Here is a 16,832-nt window from a genome sequence, read left to right on the forward strand (position 1 = left end):
CGAGGGTACATATTTAGGGTACTTGAACTTTAGGAACTTTTTTTAGCACCAGCTTTTTGGACCTGGGTACATCTCATTACATTAATCTGAAATCTTTCCTTCCCTGGATATTCCTGTGCAATGTGTGGTCTTTTGTCCCCAACCCTGCCCCCATCGAGGGAAGCACAGGGACAGAGAAGCTGAGAACACCCTCTTCTCCACTCCACCTTCCTCCTCTAAATCACAGAAGGGCAAAGCACAGCTTTAAAGACTTAGGGCCCCAGAAAATCCTTTGCCAAAGAAACTGTCACCTGCCAACTTTGTTCCCATCCCAGCCTACTTTCCGGGCAGCATGGCAGCCATAGGTTGTCACCCAGGGAGGACGGAGGCAGCCCTCTGGTGGGAGTGGTGTGAATGGCATCAGAGGGTGCAGGTTTAAACCTCAGCTCTGCCAGCGTCAAGCTCTAGGGTGACAGCTGTCCGGGTTTGCCTGTGAATAAGAAGTTCCTGGCACATTCCTGGCACATGAGCTGTCAGTGCTAACATCTGGGAAGACCCAGGCAAGCGGGGATGAGCTGGTCATGAGCTCTCTGGCCTGAACCTTTCCTTCACCCCATCAGCATTCGGCAGGCGCATGCCGTATTGGGGGGTACCAAACATCACCCTGCCTGTTCCCTATAGTGCACTTACTTGTGCATTTTTTCTCCATTTACTGCCTGCCGTCCTCACTGGTACTTTTTTTCCTGTGAAGGCGGAGACCAAGTCTCCCTAGCTCACCGCTGTGCTCCCGGTCCCTAATGCCGGGTCCAGTGCAGAGGTGACCACAGGTGATCGTTGAGGGGTGAAGGGATGGTGAAGCTCCAGGAACCTCAGTTTTCCTCCTCTATGGGGATAAACCCCTTAGGGCTGTTTCTGAGGGTAATGAGCTAACCCAGGAAAACCGTGGTACCCAGTGCAGACCTTTTTTTCTTCTCCGTGAATGACACAGGTTGCAAAGTCGGTTTATGCATCCGCACCTGATGTTGCTGTAGCCCGGTCATGCCTAGGCGCCCTGGGGACTCAGGGTGCTCTTCCTCCCCTTCGGGAGAGGTTGGGTTATCTTTAATGCAAGGTAGAAGTCAAACCAAATTAGGTTATTTTACCTCAGAAGCCAGTTGCAACTGATCCTTTTGAATGGTATAGTTCTATTATTATATATTACTTGAAACTTAATAGAAAAAATTGATTAAAATATGTGCCCTGTTCATATCTAGCCTGGCTGAATGCCACAAGACACATTAATTGAAAATGAGTTTCTACAAACCCAATCAAGCTCATGAAGATGAAAAATGTACCTTTTTCCCTCCGTTCCTTCATTGATTTTTCATTTTCCCCACTCACAGCTTCCTTTAGCAATTTTTCAGTTTCATTTTGTTGTGGCCTTAATTCATTTCCTTCACTCCCCCTCCCCCAAATGAGATAATGTACCCTTTTCCTTGTCCTTTTAAAACTGTTCTTTCATGCTGCATTAGTGCAGGCGAGATTCGGATCTTACCGTATTTCTCTGTGCTTTTTTATTTCTTAGGAAAAGAGGGTAGGTAACATTATTATTTTTAAAATTCCTACTGTGCTGGTTTTTATCATAGAGAATGCACTTTAAAATACATAATCGTGAAATTACAGTGTTACAAGACTTCTAAAATAGAATTAAGAGAAACTAGCAAAAAACTTAAAACACCTTTTCAGAGGAAGAGTGTGAAATATGGGTTATTGTCATTTTTCATGGTGGGGCAGTTGAAAATCTAACATGCTCCCTTATTTTGTTGAGGGAAATGGAGACAACTGTTTGCCAGACCACAGGAGGTTTGGGTTGAAAACAGGGCCCTGTCAGGACAAGAGGAAGCAAAGCCAGACGGTGGCTAACGCCCTGAGCAAGCTCTGGAAGGTTCTTGCCTGCCCTGTTCCAACCCTGCTCTGCTCAGTCCACTGGCTCACTGGATCTCCAGGTGTTTTGAAAATAGTAATAGGGATCATCAAGCTATTTCCTTGTGGTATTTTCAAATAATCTCACAGCATAAATTTCCTGTGAAAAGCCTACAGCGATTTACAATAAAGTGTCATACTGCCTTAATTTGACCTAGAATTCAGAACCCTGATTACCTCATTTTGATCTGAAGCTCTGGTTTGCGGTTATTTGTCTCTGATACATTTTCCCATGGGAAAATGATTTCTTTCTTTATCAGTGCAGTTTAAAGCAGGAGGTCTTTTTCAAGGGAGGGCCCCTGGGAAGGTGTAGGAAAGCAGGAGTGTTGGAGAGAGAGGTTGGGAACTTTATGAATGGGTGGAGGCGTGAGCACACACGCACAGCCCTTACACCCGGGTTTTCAGTAAATCGAATTGTGGGCTTGAATTGGTTATTCTTAAAATTAGAATGAAAGCAAAATAAAACAAATTTCCAAGAAAATAATATCACAACTTTAGTTTGAGTTTAAGAAATCTAGTCTCAAACCATTTCTTTCAGCGTGCACACCTGCGCACATCACACACTGTCGCAGCGAATCTCTGGTTCTATGTGTCGTTTTCAGATTACGTGCATATCATCATTAGCTCACCGGTAAAAGAAAACTCCCCAACACAATTAATTTAAAAATCATATCAAGTGCTGTCTAGTATTTAGTACTTATTTGCTGATGCCATTTCTTACATTCCTTCATTTTTGTCCACATCCCCAACGTTGACATTGAGTTATGTTTCCCGAGTCTTGCATGACTGGGTACTATTCACATAGTTCTCCCAACCGGGCTGTATCATCGTCTCTCATCTAACACAGAGTGACCCCTGTCCTCTGCATCTGTCCCTAAAGGTAAAAACCTCCGGGACGCTGAGAAGCCTTGCAGCCTCCAGGGCTGCTCCGAATGCATACATAACAGGACTGGACTCAATTTTGGTAGTTCCATTTTGGTCTGGTTGACATGCAAACTCTTTTGAAAACAAATTGTGAGGAATCCTTTCCCTGTAGCAATTAGCAATCTGTTTCCAAAGCAGCCTTAAAAAATGTGTGGATAGATGAGGGTGATTTCACCTCCTCAGAGAGCGGTTCTTTTCTACGAGCTAATTGATACACTGCACACTTGTTCCAGGTGGGTTTGCTGGCTAGTGCGAGGCAAGATGTAAATAAAGGGTGGTAATGGCAGTGATGTGTCCTAGCCTGTGGGACTTGGGAAGACAGGAGGGAGGTAACTGGTGAGTCCTTCCCGACAGCAGGAGGCTTCCTGGTGGGGAAGGGGATGGAGGGTGGGAAGGCACATCTGGGCAGACACCAGCCAGTGCAAGGGCCCGGAGGCAGGACCACTGTGTGTCCGCAGAGTGCTGAGAGGCTGGAGTGGCATTTCTGTAGGGTTCGTGGGGAGACAGGGCAGGCAAGAAATGAAACTGGGGAGGTAAAGTGGGGCCACAGTGGAAGGGCCGTTGTCCATACCAGGGAGTTTGAATATTTAGAGTTTGGGTGGGTTTTTAAGGAGGGGAGTAATACACTCAGCATCTCCGGGGTGGAGCCCAGAAGTTGGTATTTTGTAAGCACTCCCTCCGCCCAGGTGACTCCACAGTGTGGCTCTGAATAAGGGGGGTTGCCATCTCAGACCACCTATGCGGGTCTCTCAGTTGTGGCTCATGTGAAGAAAAGCATTATCAATTTGAGGAAATTTGAAAACCTCCCTCCCCTCCATAAACATCAAACTGGCCTGTAGACTTGGGGACCTAATACCCTGCATGAGCAATTAGGCTGCAAAACATATATTCAGTTTGAGTTACCAAAAACATGTCAATGGAGATGAAAATTAGAAAAATTCTATTAACATCAATTAAAAGCTTTCAAATTTTTACCAAGATGGGTTTTCCCCCTTTGTTCTATAAGGAGGTCTACAATTTGCTATTTCAATTGAACTGTTGCAAAAAGATTATGTCCTTGTATAGATAAAATAGGTTAGGCTTCTAATTTCTAATTTCCTAACGCCCTGACTTAAGCCTGGGGACTTGGGTCATTTACCACCACCTGGTGACAGGTAGATCTAAATGCAGCTTCATGAAGGGCACATACACCTCTTGAAGGTCAAATTTACAAACTTAAACGCGTCAAAAAATGACAGCAAAGATACCCAATGGATTTCACTTAGAAGCTGCATGGTATCCTGGATTTTGGGTGGCCCCTGATTTGGGGGGGTGTGTTTCTGGGGGCATGTCCACCTTGGATTATCAAGGTCTCCATGAGTCTGTTCCAGACAGTTTTGCCCCTGAAGTCTAAGGGATGAATTATTCAAAGATGGGTGGATTCATCGTCTGAGAATATATGTATGACCAAGGGGTTTACTCTCAAGACCTTGAGAGTAAAGCTCACAAGGAGGGAGAAATTCCAGTAATACTGTAGTAGTAGCTAATTTTTTTTTTGTGTATATCATAAGCTAGGTACTATAGGAGACAATATTTCAAGACTCTTTGAAGTGGGAAGTCAAAAATAACACCATTTCCTCACAAATGTGTGATTTAGCCATTGTGGATGAAGAACCAGATGTGGTACCTAGGGCCTTATCAACCCCAGCAGCATGCTAGTCAGCCTGTTTTAGAAACTTCCCTGCTCACGTGGGAGAGGCATGGGGTGTGGTCCAGGGGCAGAGTCCAGGGGAGGCTAAGCTGGGATTCCAAGACGATGCCCTTGGTAGGGCATGAGGGGCCCGCACTGCCTGCCAACAGAATACGCTGTACCAGATGCTGCTGTTAGAAATGCTCGAGGCTGAATGGAAGTCCGCACACACAGCGTTCATGTAGCATCATAGCACCATCGCTCCTTGAAGCATCAGTGGCTGAAAAACGTGAGCCTTGTTGTCAGAAGCATCAGCACCCCCAAGTCCTTCCCTCAGCCTGTTCTTTCTCCCGGGAATGAGGTGCTGCTTGTCTCTAGAATCAATTGTCTGACCTCAGAACTTGCGGAATTCCCCTCTCAGCTCTCTACAGATGATATCTCTGTCTGGTATTTCTTTCTTTCTTTTTTTAAATTGACAGTGCTCCTCCGAGCCGTTTGTTAGGATGCCGTTCCTCCTGTTGACTCACAAACCACTCTGATTACTTCAGAGACAGTGAAACGTGCGTGAGGTTACTTTTTATGTTATTTGATGAAATGTTACCTCTGACCTTCTTAGAACATTTTAGTTAATTTCAGTACCCATTTTGCCTATCATTTAAAGATTTTAAATGTCAACTTTTAACAATCTTAACACTGTAGGAAAGAATGAAAAAGGAACAACACTATTATAAAGATGATTTTCAAATTTTTTCCTACAAAAGTTGAAGGAAATTTAAATAACTTTTTGTTTTTGCCCATAATCCTACCCCAATCTCAGACTGATTTAGTTTATCTAACTCCTTTTCCAGCTTTTACCTTCATCATTGTAAACTTTTTTTTTTAATCCCTTGAGGCTTTTTGTAAATACTTTTCCATTTTGCAATATATTTGTTTTTAGTGTTTGTGTAATATATTCCATCAGACTGATATTCCATAATTTATTACCCATTCCTTTAGTGCTAGACATTAAGGTTATTTCCATTTTCTCTATTATAAATAATAGGAGCAAGAACATCTTTGTATATATGGCTTTTTTCTTACATCTGAATTATATCCTTAGGGAAAATTCCCAGGAGTGGGATTAGTGGGTCAAAGGGTATGAACAGCTTTATGGCTCTTAATATTTATTGCTAAATTGCCCAAAGGGTCACTCTAATTTACAATGCCACCTGCAACACAGGAGAGTGGCTGTCCCTCCCAGCTCTTCCAACACTGATTTCTTCAGTCAATAATTTTGGGCTAATTTAAAAGGTACTAAAGGATACCTCATTACTGTTTTTAATTGTTATGTTCTTTAATTATTATGAACATTGGACATTTTAAAATTAAGTTTATATCTTATATTCTATTTTGTATGTTTGCCTTCGTGTCGGAGGATTGTTTTTGGCACTAGGTGGAATTTAAAATATTTTATAATGAAAATGTCAAATGCACTTAGGACAGAGAGAATAATCGAAGTTCTCTAGACTCACTACCCAGATTCAACAAATAGCAAAGTTTGTCTGTATTTGCTTATTTGCCTCTTCCTTTTCTTGTTTTCCCTCTGCTTCATGTAATTATTTTAAAGCAAATCCCAGACATTCTGCATCTGTTTCCTATATACTTCACTATGCATCTCTAAAACGACTTTTTCTTGTATAATCATAATGCCATTGTCATACTGAACAAAATTAATGACAGTTCCTGGGTATCGCTTAATAACCGGTCTGTAATAAAATGTTTGAAATGTCTTTAAAATGTCTTTTCCTGATGATTTGTTCCAATCAGCATGCCGAGAAGGTCCTCCGCATTTGGTTGTTCTGTTTCCCAAGTCTTTTCATTACAGCTCGCTGCCCTCTGTTTGCCACACCCTCCCCAGCCAGTTTTGCCCCCACCCAGTGTGATGCTGCAGGAGCTGGGTCAGCTGTCCTGTAAAAGTTCCACATTCTGGATTTGATTTTTTCTTGCTTATCAGCTCTAGAAGCTTCACTAGAATCTGTTTCAACTGTGTGTGTGTGTGTGTGTGTGTGTGTGTGTGTGAGAGAGAGAGAGAGAGAGAGAGAGAGAGAGAGAGAAAGAGAGAGGGGGGAGGCAAGACTCTTCGTGGTGGTGCCTTATGATTCATCTTGTATCGTTTTGGGGCACCAGTTCGAGCTCTTCCCGCCCTGAGGATGCTCGAGCTGCTGGTGGATTCAGGTGCTGGGAGCCCAGACTTCAGTGTTGTTGCTCTCCCTCACTTTACCCCCACTGCTTCCTCCACTCCTGCTGGTTCCTGAGTCAGGTACTTCGTGGGGATTGAGCAATTATCACTCTTCCCCCATGTATTAACTGGAAGTCTTCTGAAAAGTAAAACTTTTTCCCTCACAAACTAGGACTTTTTTTTTAGTAATTTCAAGATGCAGTTTGTAGCAGAAAGGCAGGATATATGCTTTATTCTTTCCTCTAAATTGCCAAGTTTGTAAGTAAGGGGTTTGTGCCTTTCAATTCCAGTGGTGTCCAACAAGTTGTTTCTGCTTTGTTCTGTTTTTGAAGAATCATAAAATACTCAAAAGTTTCAAATATATATATTCCATTCAATTTCATTCATTATTCTTTTTTTGATACTTAAGTTGCTCCGTCCTTGGCCCAAGGAAAATCCTTTATGTCCTTGTTTTCAGGCATAACCTTGTTTTCAGGGTTCGTTCAGTATATTTTTTGCCCCTTGAAATGGGCCATTCCTTCTAGATGTCCTGTGTGGTTTTGTTTGTTTGTTCGTTTGTTTTTGGTGAGGAACGGTATTTAGAGACCACAGTCTGGATATATTATGTGCTTATTGTTTTTGTTTCTAAGTTTTCTCAGTGGGCAGAGTTAGGAAATACATATTGAACAAAAGAAAATAAAAGATTGTGAGTTCATACTGATACTTTTCTTTCAAATTTAATAAACTTTTTATTTCTTTGATTTCATACTTATATTTCTTTCTCTTAAACTCAAAATCTTGGTTCCAAACAACACTACAATAGATCAAATAGTTTCAAAATAGCAATACTGGTATTATTACTAACATATTCCTAGTGAATGAGAGGGGTTTTTTTTTTTTTGAAATTCTATTTAGAGAATACATTCCACTAAAAATTATAGTCAAATTACCTTGTTCAAACAACATTTGAGTGAATTATTTTCACCAATTTGATATACAGTTACGGTTAAGTTCCTTTATTTCAGTTTGTTTTCAAGTTTTAGGATTCACTTAATTTTTTCCATTTTGGTTTAGTTTTATTTTTTGAATCTGTAAAATGCGCTTTCAAAATTAAACCCACGTATACAATCTTATCAGAAGTCTGTCTTCTGTTTCCTCCACCTAATTTTCTCCCCTCCCTACTGGCAACTAATTCTTAACAATTACGATTTTTTTTATCTTTGCAGTGTTTCCTTTTGCAAACATGTATGCATTCATCTGTCCTCACCTGTTTTACCCCAAAGCTAGCATACCATATGTCCCTTACGGCACACCGTATCAGTGTTGTAGAGATCTTTGTTTTTTCTTGAAGGTTAGATACTTGTTCATTTTTTTATAGAGTTTTGGTTTCTAGAAAAACAAAGTCCCATGTTCACATTCAAGTGATTTCATATTTTGGCCAATGGATCTTTAGGATCTATTCTTAGAAATGGAATTGCTGAGTCAAAGGGTAAATGCAATTATATTTTTGTGCTTTTTCCAGCTATTGCTAGATTCCCTTCTATAGAAATTATGTCATTTTGCACTGAGAGGGATTTTTTAAAAGATTTTTCAAATGCTCAGATTTAGTATAGGAGATTGCTGGAAAATGGGTGTGTTCTTCAAAGTTGTAAGTTATGTTCAGGAAAGCACACACACCATCTCCCCTAGTACCCAAGGCCCGGCCCGGCCCAGAGCGCCCTGGTTCCTGCTTTTAGGCCACCTGCAGTTTGTCTGCGGAGACGTGATACATGTGTGAAAAATGAAGAGTAGTCCAAGGTACAATTCACGTATTAAAAAAACAAAGGTGAAATCCCAGCTCAAGTCTGTCTCTTTAGGGATTCGTTCCTGCTCACCCCAGGCCACCCGAGTCCCCAGGCCTCTGAATTTCATGAGCACTCTCAGCGACAGTTACCCTTTCCCCAGACCCAAATTCTTGACACCTGGTTGAACAGATATGAATGTACTAGCAGGAATAACAGAGCTGAATGTCTGGTATGCGGGGTGCCTCGTAAATTTAAACTGAATGATTATGTTGTGTACAGTGGCATCTGCAGTTCCCTGAGCATGTCCTCTGGGACATCTGCGGGATGGCAAAATCAGTGCAATAGGTTAGGTTGGACAAACCTAAAGACATGTGACTCCAAGTTCACGTCTGATGTCCCAGGCTTACCTGGGCACAGAACCGCCTTTCCACGAGCATCTCACGTTAATACTGTTCCAAGAAACACAAAGAACCAAGTGTAGGTTTTGTTGCAATGAAAATCAAAGGCATCTCTTCCAGCGGATTAACTGCTGCAGTTCTGTATTTTTGACTAACAATTTCAATTTGTTTCTGTCTAGATCGAATCATTAAAGAAAAAGGTGCAACAGAAACAGCTCCTAATCCTGCAACTTTTAGAAAAGATATCTTTCTTAGAAGGAGAGGTAAGAAGCTATGTTTCTTTAAGTTGGTGTCTTCCCTACCATTAAATTTTACATTGCTGAGCCTCCCATTGACACTTACTTAAAAATAAGGCTATTTCCTGGCCTTGTAAAATTGATTGAAGGTTAACCGCCGACACTGAAAATGAGGTTCTGACAGCTAGTTTTTCTTTTCCACCTGGCTCTTCTCATCCCAGCCTGCTGCTCACCTCCAATTTTGGCTGTTGTTTTTCTTGTTCAAGAATTTTCTTAGCAAGTCTGATGAGCTTTTGATTAATACTGATAATTGCCCACGTTTGTGTAAGTGCTTTATAATTCGTGAAGTATTTTCACATATGTTCTTCACATGCTTCTCTCAGCAGCTTTAAGAAAAGGCAAGACAAGGATTATTATCTTTGTATTAACCATTTTTTAAAAAGGAGGCACAGAGAAGGCAGGTGGCTTTGCTCATGATCACCCAGCTCAGTAAGTAAGTGCCGGAGCCAGCCTGAGAGATGGGCTCCTAATCTGTGTTCTTCCAGAAAACGGAGTCCATGTGTTTCAGCAGCGACTTCATTTCCCCTGGAACTTTAAAACTAGTTAGTACTCCTGACTTTCTGGCTTTTTGAAAGTCATTTTGGAGATTTTGTATACGTTCCAGAGAAGGAAATTACAGAGCTGGAAGAACCTTAAGGGCTTAGATATTAACAGAAGGGGAAGCCAGAATCTATTTGCTCTGAAGGGTACTTATTAAGAGCTTGGCACTGAGCCTCTTCCTTCTGAGCCTCCATGAATCTCTCCTTGTCTGTCTCTTCACTGTAGTCCTTCCCCGGGGACAGCCCAGGAGAGAAGGATGAAGTAAGGGGCCAGGAAAGAAATGACATTTATTAAGCACCTAGTATTTGTTGGGCACTGTTAATTACTATCTATATCCTTTAACATTAAAGTTAATAGTGGAATCAGATTTCTGCTTCTTATTAGCTGGGAGGCACTGGGGACATTTCTTCTAAAACGAGGATTTTAATTACACCTACATGCATGTGACCGTGCAATGAAAATGCATAGAAAGTGCCTGGCAGGTACTGAACACTCAGTAATGCTGAACTTGTTAGCATTGTTCTCTCTTCATTCAGAGGGATGCCCAATGAGCTAGATTACATTTCCCCCATTTTATGGATGGGGAAATTGAGGTCCAGGCACGTTATGGAACCTGCCCACTGTGGCAGAAGAGATGGGTAAGTCTGTTCAAGGCCTGAGCTCTTGACCACCATGTTTGTCGGGGTAGCGAGCTGGGCCTTCATTTACTCTGTTTTTGAGGGGCTGCCTGCAAAAGTCATAACCAGACGTCCTCTGTGGCCCACGGGGCCCTAGCAGCAGATTCATGGTCTAAGAATCTCTTGACAGCTGAGTAAATACACACTTGTCCCATGCCATCCCTGTCTTCCCCTCCACAGTCACTGGGTTCAGCTCCCACCTTATGAATGAGCATTTCTGTTTTGAGGATTGCCCTCTGAAATTATAGCTCCCCATGAGGGGAGTCACCTCTTGCCCAGTGAGAGCCAGAGAGTGAGTGTCCCAGTAGAAGCTCATGGGTCTACAGAGAGCGTGGTTACAGCACCGAGTGGGGAGATGCTGCCGGGAGAGACAGAAGTTCACCCAAGACAGTGCCCGCCACCCCTCCCCTTCCCACCAGCCAGGCTACTCAGCCAGCTCTTGTACGGATAGATTACAAATCGTCCTTGGGGATATTGCGCATGGAGAAAGGCCATAAACAAATTTGTGCTTTGTTTAATGCTCGATTTCTTAAACTCGTCTCCCCTTCTAGTTTGGGTTGCCCAGACCCTGAGACTGGATATGAGTTCTTAGAGTTTATTTGGGAGGTGATCCCAGAAGTGCCGGGAGGGGAGTGGGGCAGTGAGACAGGGAAGGGCCACAAGCCAGTCCTGGGTGCCTTGTTGAGGAGGTTACCACTGTGGGGTGTCTAGGAGACCTGTGCGCATGGCTCTGAGTCATCCTTTCCAAAAGTTCAGAAAGCTGGGGCGTTCATCCACTGACTCCCGTCAGTCATTGGTTGAGGCCTGCTCCCGGGGGTTGTGGCAGTTCTGCCCTGCGCAGAGCGGGTAGGACACGGTGGTCAAAGGAGGCTGCAGGTAAAGGGGCACAAGTGGTGTGTCAGGAAACGGTGAGTGTGTGGAGGGAAGGGGGAGGGCCGGCAGGGTCTGCTGTGTGTATCTGGTGAGTAAGACTTCAGAAACCAGTTTTTCTTGAGCATTTAAAGATCGGTTATAAATTTGATAGATTAAATTCCTGTAACCTATTTAAATTCTACTACAAAGTTAGTATGACTAATTCCTTTTGACCACTTTACAAACATCCACCTTAACCAGCAGACAAAACATGTACAAAATAAGTTACATAATGACAAAATTGAATAATACATTTACCCTTTCACCTATTCTAAATATCATGGTTCTAATTTAAATATCATGGTTCTAATTTATTTCATTGTTTCTGTTCTTTTTTTGTGTGTGTGTATCTTCCAAAGGCTGTTGTTTTCCTTATGCCACTGTTTCCTTAGCCTTACCATCATTCTGGCACTTCCCAGACAAAAGCAGTGACCTTTCCCATCCAAAGGAGATAGAATTCCTTTTCTGAATAGCTAAGGTCAGAGGATGCGGGTAGGTGCCCTGCTGATTCTTGGGTCACAGGACTAGGTGGCTTCAGGGTGATTCACTCTCGGGACCCCTTGTCATTGGGATGCATTGACCTGGTTGTTGGCATTATTAGAAACGGATGCATTCCTTATTAATACAAGTATTTCCCTGTACTTGGTTGGACCATGAAGCGATTTCATCTCCTAAGACAGTGATTTTCAACCTTTCTATCTCATGGCACACATAAACTGATTACTAAAATTCTGCAGCACACCAAAACAATATCATTTTTGCTGATCTGACCAAAAAACAGGTATACTTTTGATTCATTCATACCAGACGGCTATTGTTGTATGGGCAATTGTCATTTTTTAAATTTGACAATCTAAGGGAAAAGAAGTCAGTGCCCCTGGCTAGAGTCAGATATCACATGTTTTAAAAATTCACCAGTGGAAAATCACTGTCCTAGGACATGAGAGATTGAGTTTGAGTACTCGGTTTTCCTCGTGAGGCCTATGACTGGTACATGATGTTACAGACGCCCTGCTGACTGTCGGTGCCTTGCCCGTGGTGTGTGACCACGGATGCCAGTGAATTGCTGCCCCTCTTTCCACCTGGTTGTATGACTGCCAAGGCCAACTCATCTCTCCATGGGCCCTAAAGTCCTGGGACGACCTGACTTACAATTAATTCCTTTTGCTATTCTTTTCTACCTAACACAGAAGTTTTATAAACACGCATATAATGGATACTCTGTAAAAGTAATGCTTCCTAGTTGTAAAAATTTATGCAAAGTATAATATCTTATGCTCACCCTTTTCTATTAAAACTGTATTTTTGTACACTTTCTATTAACTCTCCTTTGAGTGGCATTATGAACACAAGGCAATTCTCAGACCTTCCTCGTTTCCATAATAAGTGGTTTCTCTCCTCTCCTCCTCATTTTGTTGCTCAAATGGTCACATCTCAGCTGGGGAGCGTTCTCCCACCTTGACTGCTGTGCCAGGTAGCAGGGTTCCTGAAGACCTTGGAGTCATTCTTGATGCGTGGCAGTGACAAAGTGTTTCAGACCTGTCCTCGTTTCTGTCCTGTCCCAAGGCAGGGCATTGGCTTGTCTCCAAGGAACTCTGGCTCGTTTCAGTGGAGAGCTACACAGAAGGCCGCTTGGGCATGAGAACTGGTAGCGGGCCGAAGTGCTGCGCCGGTTTTAATAGTGACAGAATTGGGGGAAATGTGTGTCTTTTTAAGATCATGAGGTCACACCAGTGTTCTCCAAATTTGTCTAATTATATGGCTTTACAATACAGGCTTCTGTCGGCCACTGGGAATTTCTATTGTGTTAACCTATCCCAATACCAGTGATTTTCACCCCATGACTGTCCATCCTCTGCCTTAAACCATAATGATGTCAACTGTGGGGTTTCAGATCTCTCTGAAAAGTCTTGGTGGACAAATCTGGTAACTTCCTATATTCCATCTTATTAATAAAGTAGCTACTTTCTTTGAAGGGCCTGAGTACAGACTCTGACGCCAGATTGCCTGAGTCCAAATCTCAGCTCTGCCACGTAACCAGTTATGTGATCCTGAGCAAATTGCTGAGTGCTCAGTGCCCCTTAGTTTGCTCATCTATAAATGCAAGTCCTCCCTTTCAAGTGGTACCCCCTCCGCAGAGTTGTTGCAAGGACTCAATTGGGTAATAGTAAGTGATCGGAAAAGTGTATGTGTTCATTATATCATCAGTTGTTAGGTGCTGGACTCCTTCATCGCCATTGATGTGTATTTTCTCCTTTTCCTCCTCCTCTGTCTTCTTCCCCCTTCTTCTTCCTGGAAAGAGAGAAATAGGGACAGTGTTGGTCCCTGAATTCCTCATTTGCACTCACTGATGCTTAAACTCGTTTGATTGTGCGATTCCCGCCCCCCCGGCCCCCGAACCCCCCAGACGTTTGTCTAGGCTGGCCCCATCAGACTGCGTTTTCATCAACCGATTCAGAGTCTTCCTCGTGCAAAATATGCCCTTCCTTTTTTCTTTTTTCCAGATTTTTATTTGCTCACCTCTTAAAATGAAATTATAAGCATATATCTTCATAAGGTTGATAAGCTTCCTGAAATTCTGAATAAATCCCATTTTATTTTTTTCTGCTGAAAGCTCTACCCATACAACTTAATTTAAAAGTCAGAGGGAAGGATCCAAATGCCTTGGCTTGGTCCGTCCTGTGTTAAACATGTGTTGTGTCGTCCGTAAACCTCTCCGGGTCTGCTGTGCGCTCCTGAGACTCTCATTAACTTTCCCGAGTAGCGCCGGGGCAGCCGCCCCAGGCCCCAGGGCTCCATGTGCGAGCTTTACTGGACACACATTCTTGTTTCCTGCATGTGCTACAGCTCTGCTGCCCCTTCCCTGGGCCCGAGGGAGTGGGGGAGGTGGCGACCGCCATACCACTGTGACATAATTTCCAAAAAACTGCCAAAAGTTGCCATACCAGGTCCTTCCTTCCTGGAAGGCACACAGCCTCCCAGCCACCAGTACTGTGCATTTCACGTCTGAACACAAGGTGGTGGTATTTGAAAGCAGGAAAACCCCAGAACTTGATTCTGAATTCTAGAATTGACGTTTTACTGAGCACAGGCCAGGCGGCAGTCTGGGCTGCTCTGTCATCCGGTTCAGTCCTGTTCTGCAAGACCGAGAGCAATAGTCTCCGTTCTCCTGTCTCGAGCCCTGTCCGTTGTATTTTTTAAGTATTTTTAAAGCTTTCCCTTTCTAACTTCCCTTGTACTACCCATGTGCAGGCTGTCACCGTCTTTTACTTCTTCCTCGTCAACCTTATTGTATATTAATTTGTGTAAATAAACCGCATCTACTTCACGTGCATAATGATGGATGTTAACTAGACTTACTGTGGTGACCATTTAGCAATATATACAAATATCAAATCATTGTGTTGTATATCTGAAACTAATGTGATATATGTCATTTATACCGTAATAAAAAGTGAAGTGTACAACTCGATGACTTTCGAGTCACATATACGTGTGAAACCACCATCACAATTAGGATACAGAACATTGCCATCACTCCCCATAACTCTGTTTCCCTTGGCAACCCTTCTTTCCAGGCAACCCCTTTCTTTTTCCAGGGAGGGGTCACTTTTATCGCTTTTGTCACTGTGACCCGTTTGCATTTTGTGGAAATGGAATCACATAGTCTGCACTCTTTTGTGTCTAGCTTTTTTCACTCGGTGTAGTGACTTCAGGTATACTGCGGAGTGGTATCGCGTTGTGTGGGTATATCACAGCTGATTTCTCCACTCACTTGTTGATAGGCCTGTGAGTTGCCTCCCGTGGGGGGCTGTCTTCAGTAAAGCTGCTATGAACATGACAACAAAGTCAGTATGTGGGCACGTTTTATTCCTCTTCTGTGGATTCCTAGGTGCAAGAGCTGCATCGTATTGTAGATGCAGGTTTAACTTTTGAAGAAACTGTCAGACAGTGTGGTAAAGGGATTGTGATATTTTATATTCCCACCATCAGTTGAGAGAGTTCCAGTTTCTCCACATCCTCACCCTGACTTAGTGTTGACAGGTTTTTTTTAATTTAAGCATTTTAGAGGGTATGAAGTGCTATCTCATTGTGGTTTTTATTTGCATTTTGTGGTCACTAGTGATGTTGAACATCTTTTAAAATGCTTATCGGCCATTTATGTTGTTTTTAGAAGTGTCTGTTTAAACCCTTTGTCCATTATTTTAATGTGTTTTTAGTTTTCTTCTTATTATGTATACTTTGTATATTCTGGATACCAGTTCCTTGTATTGTGAACATGTTCTTTCATTCCATTTGCTTTTTCACCTTTTGATATATTTTGAAGGTATTTGTATTTAGGTTTTTATTTTTTATGAAGTTCAACTTATCACTTTTTTTCTTTTATGATTTATGCTTCTTGCATCCTAAGAACCCTTTGCCTACTAAACGGTCACAGAGATTTTCTCCTATGATTTCCTCTAAAAATGTTATAGTTTTTGCTTTTTAACTTAGGTCTATGATCCATTTGGAGTTCATTTTTGTGTTTTGTATGAAGTAAGGACTGATGATTTTCCCCCCACATAGGTATCCAGCTGTTTCCTTTCAGTGTCTCTTTCATTACTGTTATTGATAATTTGTGCCACCTTCCCTCCCTTCTTTGATCAGTCTAGCTAGGAGGTTACCGATTTTGTTGATTTTTAAAAAATTAAAATGGCATCTGGCTTTACTGACTTTCTCTATTTTCTTTTTTATTGAGCTTTGCTCTGCTATTCATTATTGCTGTCCCCCTTTCTAATTATTTTGGTATTACTTTGCTCTTCTTTTTCTAGCTTCTTGAAGTGGACCTTAGGTCATTGATTTTAGACATTTCTCCTTTTGTAATATACGCCTTTAAAGCTATAAATGTCCCTCTAATCTCTGCCTCAGCTGCATCCCACAAGCTTTGACAGGATGCAAAATATGTCCTAATTTCCTTTGAGAGTCTTCTTTGACGAACAGATTATTTAGAAGTGTGTTGTTTCACTTCCAAATAGTTGAACGTTTATTTAAAAAAATATATCGTATAGTTTTTGATTTCTAATTTAATTGTTATGGTCAGAGAACATACTTTGTATGGTTTTAATTCTTTTAAATTTATTGAGACTTGTTTTATGGCTCACCATATGGTTTCTCTTGGTTTAGTATTGTGAAAAGAATATATATCCTGCTGTTTTGGTGTGTGTTCTATAAATATTAATTAGATTTAAGTGGTTAATAATATTGTTTAGATTATTTATGTTTTCCCAGTTTTTGTGTAAGTGTCCTATCAGTTGCTGAGAGTGGGGCTGAAATCTGTTACTATGGCGTTAGACTGTTTCTTTTTTAATTCCGTTGTTTTTGACGTCATATATTTTGAAGTTCCATTATGAGGTACATATATATTTTTGATTGTTATGTCTTGGCAATAAATTAACCTGTTCATTATTATGAAATGTTGGTACTACCTTTGTTCATACTCTTTGTCTTGAAGTCT

At 41.9% G+C, this 16,832-nt stretch overlaps 1 protein-coding gene across 2 annotated transcripts in view; it reads left to right on the forward strand.

Annotated features, from left to right (window-relative positions):
* Positions 1–16,832, forward strand: part of MYZAP (myocardial zonula adherens protein) — an 86,431-nt gene that overhangs the window by 55,025 nt on the left and 14,574 nt on the right. The window contains exon 11 of one of the 2 annotated variants that reach the window (XM_024567425.3): positions 9,093–9,176. The exons of the other annotated variant lie outside the window; for it this stretch is intronic. Within the exon in view, the coding sequence (XP_024423193.1) occupies positions 9,093–9,176 (84 nt within the window). The remainder of the gene's footprint in view (positions 1–9,092; positions 9,177–16,832) is intronic. 2 annotated transcript variants of the gene reach the window in all.

The sequence above is a fragment of the Desmodus rotundus genome, chromosome 7 (assembly GCF_022682495.2).
Source record: "Desmodus rotundus isolate HL8 chromosome 7, HLdesRot8A.1, whole genome shotgun sequence".
Lineage (NCBI taxonomy): Eukaryota > Metazoa > Chordata > Mammalia > Chiroptera > Phyllostomidae > Desmodus > Desmodus rotundus.